The 12862-nt window shown below is 39.9% G+C and overlaps 1 protein-coding gene across 2 annotated transcripts; it reads right to left on the reverse strand.

The window, feature by feature from the left end:
• Window positions 1-1441: 1441 nt before the first annotated feature.
• On the reverse strand, window positions 1442-8435 carry LOC139562250 (golgin subfamily A member 7-like). 2 transcript variants are annotated; one of them, XM_071379769.1, is made up of 6 exons: window positions 8026-8435; window positions 7544-7669; window positions 5847-5999; window positions 5258-5359; window positions 5012-5071; window positions 1442-4690 (listed from the first exon to the last, which is right to left on the reverse strand). In XM_071379769.1, exons 1-5 carry the CDS (start codon window positions 8032-8034, stop codon window positions 5024-5026), a joined length of 438 nt encoding a protein of 145 aa, XP_071235870.1. In that variant the 5' UTR covers window positions 8035-8435; the 3' UTR covers window positions 1442-4690; window positions 5012-5023. The 2 variants fall into 2 exon arrangements, 1 of the variants encoding a protein (XP_071235870.1); XR_011672331.1 differs by having other exon boundaries at window positions 5012-5359.
• Window positions 8436-12862: the final 4427 nt, after the last annotated feature.

The following is a 12862-nucleotide window of genomic DNA, read 5'->3' on the forward strand; positions in this document are numbered from 1 at the left end:
AGTCTTTCTTTTACTTAACTAGGCAAGTCAGTTAGGAACAAATTATTATTTTACAATGACGGCCTAACCCGGCCAAACCCTCCCCTAACCCAGACGATGCTGATCATAGGTTGTGATACAGCCCGTTATCGAACCAGGGTCGGTAGTGATGCATCTAGCACTGAGATGCAGTGCCTTAGACCGCTGCACCACTCGGGAGCTAAGAGATGTAAGAATGAATGAAAGAAAATATCTGTAAAAGACCAAATCTTTTAGATGAAAGTTAATATAATATATAAATATCCTCAGCTATAATGTCTAAGATAAAACATTACTTTCCTTATCGCCCCAAGCAATATTGTAGTCATAAATGCTATTACTTCTAGTCTTGTACTGCTGATGAAAGGGATGTTATTACATTCAGATGCGTCTTTATACATAAATGGCTGTTTGCAGGATAAGAAGTGTAACAATACACGTCAGACAAGTTACTTCCAAATAATTCTTCCCAGAACTGTTAAAGAAACTGTCAAATTGTTTATGTTTCTGTAACCAAGAAAATAACAAAATATTTGTCTTTCTCTATATTACCCAAGGCCAAAGAGAACCATTTAAAATTTCTAAACTAGTTATCTGTCAAATACATTTTTAAGATTGAAATTCAATGTAGAGCGTAATGACAACATTTTGTGGGAATGAAATTGAAACTACTGAACATATTTTATTTTCCTGTGATCATATTACCACTTTCTGGGAGGAGTTACATGATTAATTAATTTCAAAGAATATTAATATTGACAATATCACATACAATGACATCAAATTTGAGGGGGATTTACTTGGCTCATTGTGCTCTAGCGACTCATGGCGGCAGGCCGACTGCCTGCAGGCCGACTTCGGTTGTCAGTTGAACGGTGTTTCCTCCGACACATTGGTGCAGCTGGCTTCCAGGTTAAGCGAACAGGTCGACCTTCGCCTCCCCCGAGCCCGTCGGGGAGTTACAGCAATGAGACAATATCGTAATCACGAAATTGGGAAGAAAAGGGTATAAAAATTACAAAAAATATAATACATGTTTTTTTCAAGTCACCTTGTCTGAGAGAAATGTACATGGTTAAAGCATTACAACCTTTGAACACAACAGACACCCAACACCACAACCAACCATAGGCACCCAACGCTTAAAGAACAGAAAAAGTAGCCAGCCCCTTCCAAATAATTACGGTTGGTTCCATCTGTGTAAATGCACCCCCTTATGAGCAGGCGCAGAATGTATCCATAAACTGCATTTCATTATATTGCTAATGAACGATTATGCCATTGAATGCAGAATATTGTTAACTGCTATTAAAAATGGTAAGGACTCATTTGCCATTTTGTCTAGCTAGCTACCATCACAGGCGATCTAGTAAAAACAAAAATGTATGCAATTTGATGTATGCTAGATTTAATTGAGTATGGCTTTTCAGATTTTTCAAGAAAATAGTTTATTAATAGATACAGTACATATAAGAACAAACAATAATTAGGAATTAACAGGCAGTCGTATACACCATTGAGAGTCAAAGCATGCTTAAGGTTTCTGAGGTGATTTTGTGTTGTGGTCAATAATTATTTACACATAATTGGACAACATCAAGGATATGGGGTAGTCTAAAAACTCTTCATAATTATGTTAAACCAGTCAGGGCTGGAGTCCCAATTCCTGTCAATTCACATTTAGTCAAGCTAAGCAGTGACAATATTGAGGTCAGATCTAGGTAAGTGATTTTGAACCTTTTCTTACACATTCATAAATTAAACTAGCCAATGTAAAAACCTGATTCATATTGGCAATAACAGGTAACCTGTGTGCTTAAAACACTGGTTAACAGTCACTACAGAACAGACATCTTCATAATATTATGCAGACCCACACAACATGATGCATACGAAACAAGTTCATATTGAATAGCCCGCATCTAAGGTGACCAAAAGTACACCCACACCAACTCAATTAGTTCTCTTCATGAAAATGGCATACAAAATGACAGGAGGCTGAATAAAAGGTGCAGTATGTCACATTTTAGCATGAACTTTGTTGGTTTTTGAGGAGTACAATTTAGTAATACCGGAAATTACAAATCATAAACAGGATTGAAATGTTGTTACTGTTAAGTTTGCAACCGCCAAGAACAAAAATCCACAAGTTGGAATGCGCTAGAACTGCCCCATTCCCCTCTCATTGTTTTTGGTCATTAATGCTCAAGTTAGCAGTTGGGTGATTCTCATGAAACAAGTTTTAACCATGGCAGTAACAAATTGAGTTATAAAACCATGATGCATCTGCAACAATCATTCAGAATTCTAAGATGCTTAGTTTATGGCATATTGCCTTACATTTTCACCCCAAATTCTCATTACCAAAATGCATCCGGATTAAAATTGGGTAATTTTACAAAATGGTACAAAAATGGTACTACTAATACTATAATATACACCGGATATCATAAGGTGAATGCACCAATTTGTAAGTCGCTCTGGATAAGAGCGTCTGCTAAATGACTTAAATGTAAATGTAGAAAAACCTAACTTATTTGAACAAACACAATATGTTTCTGTAGTTTGAGGATAAATCATAAAAATGATTTACTAGTTGAAGTTTACATTAAACTATAATATTTTTTACGTAAAAACAGTGTCTGTGGACATGTTTCTCATTACCGTAAAACTTTTTCAAATGGCTGTAAAAACTCCTATATTCATTTTTTATAGTTTTATTCACCCATGATGCATCATCTAGAGAAGTAGTCCTTACACGAACACAAGTTAATTTAATCTTTATTTGTCTTCAGAATGAGGATCTTATTCTCCCCTTTACAACCTCATTACCAAAATGAGAAAAAAGCTCATATTGGGGAAAACGTAGAGAACTGTCACCTTACCAGCATGGAGGCATGAATGGGCTTTAGTGATGTGGTCAATTGTTTGCAAGCAATAGGAGACAGCAGACTGAGCTAAGTGCCTCTCATTACTGCATCACTTAGGTCTTTCGTTAATGAGAAACTTAATTTCGGGTAACGATAATAACCTAATTTTAATGTATAGTCAATAGGTGTGCTGTGGTGGTAACTAATTATTTACCAGAACTACAGATTTCACCTATTGTATAGATTTTTGGTAAAACATCAGTAATTCGATTAAGTAGGATCAAAGAATTATGGGTGTAAACCCCATTTAATTTACTCCAAGCCACAATCTGGAGTTTGTTTCAACAAAGAGCAGCCCCGCCACTTAAAGGAGGATATCCCCCATTTCGACAGTTTTACCTCTCTTTTTGGTTACAATCCCACATATTTAGATACTTTATAGACATATCATGTTATGCCATTTGCCCATAAGATGCCATTCAATTTAGAAACCCAGCTAAAATACCGTAGAACCACACATACCCACATCCTAATACACCAATATTACCTGTAAAAAAAAAAGTCACCGTTTTATGCTTAAGTCCACTTTCACTTTTGAAAATACATGCACGTAATTACAGTACTTATGCTAAATTAAGGGATTTTAGTCAATTGTATTAAGACCAGTGATTTTCATATTACCCAAATCATTTGGGATTGACAAATGACACATTTTGATGATGACTAACAGAGCTCAGTACAGTTTTTAAACTGCAAACTATGCAACACTCATTACCAAAACATGTATTCTCATTTCCGGATCCAGCTTTTCATTACCGTAATAAACCAATATTTAGGAAATACTACAAAAAGTTAAATGTATACTTGTAATTTTCACTTCATCTGATAGTGTGCCTTTTGTTCTTTATCCAAATAGGTTTACATAAAAACAAGTAATTATTACCAAAAAACAAGATTCAGAAAAGGTTGTGCGTTGCAGTAATGAAAAATTACAAAACACATGAATAATTTAATTTGAAATATATTTGTTTTCAGTGTTTAACTCAGGCCTTTTCATTAGGTGAGCAATGTTACAAAATATATAGAAATTGGTTTATTACTTTTATGGGAATTCGAACATTTTGGCGGTAATGAAAATGTTTGCATTGGTAGTTGTGGAAATGCATAATATCTGATAAATAAACATAATAATTATGAAATAAATAACTAGAGATCCTAATCTTAGAGGAATTATGGTGGAAAATAAGTTTATTTCTTGTTGTAAAGTGCCAGCTTCGTGAGAATCACCCAGTTGGTGTCAGCAGCTTAGTAGAAAAATATGTATTGTTGTGGATTACAGTTTCTCCTGGCCCGTAGACTACTGTCAAGGTAAGGAACCATCTTGCTAATGTTGTAATTTTGGTGAACCAAAGAGGGTATATTAAACACAGGTTTAAAAACTGTGGGTGAACTATACCTTTAAAGGCTATTAGTATTTGGAGATATTACACAATGCACCTTTAATGAGTAAGAGTTTAAAATGGCAATATAAAACAAAACAGCACCATTCATACTAAAGGGGTGGTCTTGGTTAACTAGAATAAGACATTTTCACATGTTCAAATTAATAATCTCAATAAACATGTAAAAACAGGGAGTGTTTGTTTCAGCGGGATATAGATTCCTAGCACACATAGCCCATCCCCTTTGTGAAATAAATAAAAACAATTATCTACATCCAGAAGGACATCCATCTACATCCAGAAGGAATTATTGATGGGTGTGGTGAGATAATTGGGATGCACCAGGTCAAATAGGCCATCCTGCATGAGAGCAAAAACAAAACAAATGTCAAATTAAGAATACTATGAAGGAAGTCTTGATAGCTTATAGCTGTAGGCCAAGAGCTGTGATCGTGAAATAACATTTCTTATAATTGCTGCTCGTTAACCAGAGGGAATCAAGACATGTCATTTGACAGCATCTACAAGTCAATACTCTTCCATCCTTTCTAGTTATTTAGAAACTTTAGTGAGGTTGCTGTGAAACTTAGTACATTTTTCCATTGATATCCCCTGTTAAGAGTGCAGGTTGAGAAGAAAGCTCATTTCAATGAGGTGAATGATTTCCCTGACAACACTCACCTTTGGTGTGGTTCATCTTCCGGAGCCAATACTTCTGTCCTCAAAAATTGTGATTTCAACCTGGTGAGGGGGTTAGTTAAGGAAACTGGGATCCAGCAGGACATTAAAGAAGGGTACACAAGAAAGGTCTGAGTGTGTGTCCCAAATGGCATCCTATACCCTATATAGCGCACTACTTTTGACCAGACCAGGGCAATTTGGGATGTACCCTCTGTTTGTGTGAGCCTCAAAGACAGTAATGGATACAACCCTGAGACCTCTCTCTATTGGGTCTGTCAGCAGGAGTCCCAGAGGAGCGTAGATCTTCTCATTCTGCTCCTTGACGAACCTAGCGATTTTCTTCAATACCTAGAGACAAAAAAAGTAAGCCCTTTCACCCATTCATGGCTTGGCCTCATAAAAAGACTACATCCAATATGGCCACTGGTCCACGTGTCATTCAACATTGGTTAAGTCCCAAATGACACCCTTTTCCCTAAAAAGTGCAATACTTTTGACCAGGACCCATAGGGTGACATTTGGGACCCAGATTGCTTTTTAATTTTTTTATTATACCAACCCTTGGCCTACATATTGTCTAGTTCTATTTATCCCCTCGGCAGGAAAAAACTGAACTAGACAATAAATTTGCACCAGGTGTGATATCGCTCCTAAATAGCTTGTGCTAATATTCCTATCAACCCAGTAAGGCCAGCAGGCTAGTCTCTTTTTATTGGTATGTAACTTATGAAAGTTGTACAGTCAATTAGTTTTGTATTTAAACGTGTACATGATACTGCAACAATTTCCCCACAGGGACAATAAAGTCAGTAAAGTAAAAGACTTAGGGACCTACTTTCTCATAGTGGGTCTCCATACAGAGGAAGATTGTGTAGGCTGTCATGCAGGCCAAGCAGCCCTCCAGGTAAGACTTGCCACCAATTTTCTCAGCCTCTGCGTAAAGGTTGTTAAGTGTCTGCATCGTCTCCTCAAACTGCTGCTTATCAACCTGAAAACATAATGCCCAACTGCTGCTTATCAACCTGAAAAAATAATGCCCACCAACCCCTCAGTAAAAGGTTTGCATGACCAAATGTACACATTTGAAAAGGAAACAGGTGAGTAGCTAGTTGTTTCCATACATACTAATTCAGGTGCTAATAAGGGTGAACACTGTATTTCGTGGTATACAATTGTTAGTAATTACTATCTTGTCTCATCGCTACAACTCCCGTACGGGCTCGGGAGAGACGAAAGCCATGCGTCCTCCGAAACACAACCCAACCAAGCCACACTGCTTCTTAACACAGCGCGCATCCAACCCGGAAGCCAGCCAATGTGTCGGAGGAAACACCGTGCACCTGGCAACCTTAGTTAGCACGCACTGCGCCCGGCCCGCCACAGGAGTCGCTGGTGCGCGATGGGACAAGGATATCCCTACCGGCCAAACCAAATCTGTGTGCGTGTGTGTTAAAGTGCTGAGCGATTAACCGGAATTTCAGGTATTTTCCCATTTCCCCCCGTTTTTTAAAAACAACTAATTGACTGGCATCAGTTCAATTATTTGAATTCCATTTCGTCTTTTTGAATTCCATTTCGTTTTTTTCCTTCTGTGAGTTCAATGCGCACATCACACAGTTTCTCTAGAGATAAATCAGATCCAGCCTGAACTGTGCGATGTAGTAGGGAGTTGCTGTTTCCAACAGTCTAATATTTTATAGTTTAGTGCATAAAATGTGGTCAATAATCAATTGCGCATCTACTTGTCTGGTCTGTTTGTTTTACGCCTGCTACCGAAGAGAGAAGGATGTGCGATTGTGAGGTGATATATAGAGCCCCACAGTGGAGGTGTCATAATACCCATAAAACCTAGCGGTCAAATATGGAAATGGTTCCACTCGTTTTTCCACCATAGGGTATTTTTGAAACACTTCAAATAAGCGCTGTATTTCGTGTAGGCTTACCCTGGCGTGACGTTTTGATAACCATGTAAATCTCACTTGGACAAGGTGACATTAATCAATATATTTGTCTCTACTTACTCTCAGATTTGAAAATGCTAATTAGCATCAAAGTAGACATCACGCAAAGCTCCTGCACGCCATCTCTAGCTGACACCTTTGCTAACAGGTATTGTGTCAATTCAAAACTTGCACAAGACAGTTAACAGAATTGTCCATTTAAAGAAATGTAGCCAATTAATTAATTACTACATTTAGCTAACATTAGATATATATTAAGTATTTAACGTTAGTACTTATAAAATAGTCAGATAGCATAGGCATCAGCTCTAAAATAAAAATGTAATATACAAAACTGAAATATTTTATTAAAGTTGTGAAAAAATGATGGTTAATAGGTGATAAGCAGTAAAGGGCCAGCTATACCATCATGTGACTTATTGTTTTATTCTGTGTTCCAGCATTCAACCCACAATGCCTAGTGCATTTAATGTAAAACAAAAACAATCAAAAACCGTGATTATTTGTTTATAATCGAACCGAAAAGAGTTATAATCGAACCGAATCGCTCAGCACTAGTGCGTTATCATACCCTGGACTCCAGCTCCGAGGGGAACTTGGTCTGGAACTTGCAGATTTTACCCGAGTTGTAGTCCCTCTGGACATACACTTTGGAGGCGACGGCTGCTTGTTGCTGCAGCTCCTGCAAGCTGTGCGTCTGGGTGGGGTAAAGCATAAATTAAGTGAGGAAAGCATGACTTGAGAGAACATCTCATGGGATCACTTGAATCCATCAGAATTCTAGTTATTGAGTTAATGGGAAAAGCTAGCTAGCTAACGTTGCATATCTCTGCTTCAGACAGACTTTTATGGGCCTTAAGATGTTTTTGGGAAACCGGGCCCTGGACAGGCAGAGAGCTAACTAACGTACCTAGTTTGCTAGGCTAGTAGACCAAGCACCACAGTACAGGCAGCCACCAAATGGTGATATCTAATTTCGTCAGACACGGCTTATAATATAGTTGTAATTGTCTCAATACACACAGTTAAAACACAAATGTGAACGCAATTTACCTCCGCCATAGTGGACTGTGAGTGTTCCTTCCTCCAGCTAGCTCACTACTGCCGCGTTCAAACCAACTGGGAACTCGGGGAAAAACGAGCTCTGACTAGGAACAATCGATTTGAATGGTCATTAAACTCGGAATTCCAACTCCGGAACTAGTGCTTCTTTCTAGTGCCTCGTTCAAAACAACTAGGAACTCGAAAAAATACGAGGTAAAATCATGACTTCAGTTGTCTTAAGGTCGGAAAGTCGGAGTTCAAGACAAAGGCCCGAGTTCCCGAGTTGGAATTCCCAGTTCGATAACCGTTAAAATATATTTTTTTCTCCGAGTTCTCAGTTGTTTTGAAAGCTCGGAAGTCAGAGATTTCCGGGACCGAGTTCCGAACTCCCAGTTGTTTTGAACGCTGCATGACACCCCTGTGACGCGGGCAAGAATAACTACGCACTTCCGGGTCACGGATTTTTGGAATCCTTTAGAATTAGAGTCCTTTCCTACATACTTTCTAAAAGAATAACTAGGGCGAAAATGATAAGAAATTTGCATAACTATCGATATATTTGATACTACTTATCATACAAAGAATTATTGAAAATATTCCTATAAGATATTATGTCAGTTATTTGTCAACAATGTTTTTTAATGTGTGTACATTTATTGCACAGTACATAATTGCTTGTACTGTTGTGTCACAGTAAAAGGGTGGTCCATTCTACTCAGGAGAAAAACATATTGATACAACAGTAGCTAAAATGGGGAGAAGTCTGTCCATAATAAATCCCTACTCTACCTTCTAAACAGCACTATCAACAAGGCATGTCACACAGGTCCTAGTTTTGTCGCACCTGACTATTGTTCAGTTGTGTAGTCAGGTGCCACCAAGAAGGACTTATGAAAATTGCAATTGGCTCAGAACAGGGCAGCACGGCTGGCCCTTGGATGTATACAGAGAGCTAACATGAATAATGTGCATGTCAATCTCTCCTGGCTCAAAGTGGAGGAGAGATTAACTTCATCAATACTTGTATTTGTGAGAGATATTGACATGTTGAATGCACCGAGCTGTCTGTTAGAACTACTGGCACACAGCTCGGACACCCATGCATACCCCACAAGACATGCCACCAGAGGTCTCTTCACAGTCCCCAAGTCCAGAACAGACTATGAGAGGCGCACGGTATTACATAGAGCCATGACTACATGAAACTCTATTCCACATCAAGTAACTGATGCAAGCAGTAAAATTTTATTTAAAAAAACAGTAAATAATACACATTCTGGAACAAATCAATGTGCCAAATACAACAAGTGTAGACCTTACCGTGAAATGCTTACTTACAAGCCCTTAACCAACAGTGCAGTTCAAGAAGAGTTAAGAAAATATTTACCAAATAGACTAAAGTAAAAAATAAGAATAAACAAGTATCACAATAACAATAACAAGGCTATATACAGGGGGTACCGGTACCGAGTCAGTGTGTGGGGGTACAGGTTAGTTGAAGGTAATTTGTACATGTTGGTAGGGGTGAAGTGACTATGCATAGATAATAAACAGCGAGTAGCAGCAGTGTACAAAAGGGAGGGGGGGGGAGGTTCAATGTAAAAGCAGGGACTGTAAAGTAACACAAACATATGCATACACACACACGATAACATACGCACTATACACACGTATGGTGTGTTTACGGACATATTCAATCTCTCCCTATCCCTGTCTGCTGTCCCCACATGCTTCAAGATGGCCACCATTGTTCCTGTACCCAAGAATGCAAAGGTAACTGAACTAAATGACTATCGCCCTGTAGCACTCACTTCCGTCATCATGAAGTGCTTTGAGAGGCTAGTTAAGGATCATATAACCTCCACCTTACCTGTCACCCTAGACCCACTTCAATTTGCTTACCGCCCCAACAGGTCCACAGACAATGCAATCACCATCACACTGCACACTGCCCTATCCCATCTGGACAAGAGGAATACCTATGTAAGAATGCTGTTCATTGACTATAGCTCAGCATTCAACACCATAGTACCCTCCAAACTCATCATTAAGCTTGAGGCCCTGGGCCTCAACCCCGCCCTGTGCAATTGGGTCCTGGACTTCCTGAAAGGCCGCCCTAAGGTGGTGAAGGTAGGAAACAACATCTCCACTTCGCTGATCCTCAACACTGGGGCCCCACAAGGGTGTGTGCTCAGCCCCATCCTGTACTCCCTGTTCCCCCATGACTGCTTGGCCATGCACCTCCAACTCAATCATCAAGTTTGCAGACGATACAACAGTAGTAGGGTTGATTACCAACAACGACGAGACAGCCTACAGGGAGGAGGTTAGCGCTCTCGGAGTGTGGTGTCAGGAAAATAACCTCTCACTCATTGTCAACAAAACAAAGGAGATTATCGTGGACTTCAGGAAACAGAAGAGGGAGCACCCCCCTATCCACATCGACAGGACAGCAGTGGAGAAGGTGGAAAGTTCCTTGGCGTTCACATTACATTTACATTTAAGTCATTTAGCAGACGCTCTTATCCAGAGCGACTTACAACATCACCGACAAACTGAAATAGTCCACCCACATAGACAGTGTGGTGAAGAAGGCACAACAGTGCCTCTTCAACCTCAGGAGGCTGGTAGAACTGTGGCTTGTCAACTAAAACCCTCACAAACTTTTACAGATGCACAATTGAAAGCATCCTGTCGGGCTGTATCACCGCCTGGTACGGCAACTGCAGCGCCCACAACCGCAGGGCTCTCCAGAGGGTGGTGCGGTCTGCACAACGCATCACCAGGGGCAAACTACCTGCCCTCCAGGACACCTACAGCACCCGATGTCACAGGAAGGCCAAAAAGATAATCAAGGACAACAACCACCCAAGCCACTGCCTGTTCACCTCGCTATCATCCAGAAGGCGAGGTCAGTACAGGTTCATCAAAGCTGGGACCGAAAGACTGAAAAACAGCTTCTATCTCAAGGCCATCAGACTGTTAAACAGCCATCACTAACACAGAGATGCTGCTGCCTACATACAGACTTGAAATCATTGGCTACTTTAATAAATGGAACACTAGTCAGTTTAATAATGCCACTTTAAAAATGTTTACATATCTTGCATTACTCATCTCATATGTATATACTGTATTCTATACTATTGCATCTTAGCCTATGTGCTCTGACATTGCTCATCCATATATTTATATATTCTTATTCCATTCCTTTATTTAGATTTGTGTGTATTAGGTATTTGTTGTGGAATTATTAGATGTTACTTGTTAGATGTTGCTGCACTGTTGGAACTAGAAGCACAAGCATTTCGCTACACTCACAATAACATCTGCTAACCATGTGTATGTGACCAATACATTTGATTAGATTAGATTTTTTACACATGGATTTTGTGTTGTAGATATGTGGTAGTGGAGTAGGGGCCTGAGGGCATACACTTAGTGTGTTGTGAAATCTTTTGTGAATGTATTGTAATGTTTTTTAAATTGTTTAACTGCCTTAATTTTTCTGGACCCCAGGAAGAGTAGCTGCTGCCTTGGCTTTACATGGCTCACGGGTCTATGTTAGTACTTGCTGAAGCCAGCTGTACTGGGTCTGTGTTGGTACTTGCTGAAGACGGCTGTACTGGGTCTGTGTTAATACTTGCTGAAGACGGCTGTACTGGGTCTGTGTTAGTACTTGCTGAAACTGCCAGTACTGGGTCTGTGTTAGTACTTGCTGAAACTGCCAGTACTGGGTCTGTGTTAGTACTTGCTGAAACTGCCAGTACTGGGTCTGTGTTAGTATTTGCTGAGGCCAGCTGTACTGGGTCTGTGTTAGTCCTGGCTGAAGCCAGCTGTACTGGGTCTGTGTTAGTACTTGCTGAAGCCAGCTGTACTGGGTCTGTGTTGGTACTTGCTGAAGACGGCTGTACTGGGTCTGTGTTAGTACTTGCTGAAACTGCCAGTACTGGGTCTGTGTTAGTACTTGCTGAAACTGCCAGTACTGGGTCTGTGTTAGTACTTGCTGAAACTGCCAGTACTGGGTCTGTGTTAGTATTTGCTGAGGCCAGCTGTACTGGGTCTGTGTTAGTCCTGGCTGAAGCCAGCTGTACTGGGTCTGTGTTAGTACTTGCTGAAGCCAGCTGTACTGGGTCTGTGTTAGTACTTGCTGAAGCCAGCTGTACTGGGTCTGTGTTAGTACTGGCTGGATGTGGACCAACTGAGTCTGTGCTTGTACTGGCTGATGATCCTCTACTAACAAACTTAAGCATAGCACCTGTAAATTATAGATAACAATACTATTATACATTTTATCAGCTGCATCAGGCCCATTCAAACTGGCTCCCCCAGATTTGATTTTATACATTTTAAAATATAAAATACTATTTATACTATGGCTTGGCTGAATACTTGATGGTTATTATTTACTGAGAGCTGTGCATCCATATTGCCCAGTATGCCCAGCTAATCAACATTTTAAATTCAATATATAAATCAATAGTCAGTGTTAATCCATTGCTTTCCATCTTGCATTAGTCCAGAGTTGTAACTAAATCTTGACTGAGATACTTGATAATCGTTGTCTTGTTTTAAAATGATGTGCGCCTATGAGGAGTGCCATCACGCCCATATATTGTCTGGACTGGTCCCCACAGAGGTTGCTGCTGGAAAGCGCAAGTTTCATTTCGTGCACGCGCATATGAACGCATGTTCACGCTCGATGCGGTTATCTTTTTCAAGCTGCAGTTTATAAACACTGTTGCCCGTTGGCGTTTATCAAACGTAATAAATAGTTGTATTTCCCTCTCACTTTTGTCATGCACAAAGTCACAGAACACAGTCCTGGAAGTGGCTGGCAAGCAAG

The sequence above is a fragment of the Salvelinus alpinus genome, chromosome 2 (genome assembly GCF_045679555.1).
Source record: "Salvelinus alpinus chromosome 2, SLU_Salpinus.1, whole genome shotgun sequence".
NCBI lineage: Eukaryota > Metazoa > Chordata > Actinopteri > Salmoniformes > Salmonidae > Salvelinus > Salvelinus alpinus.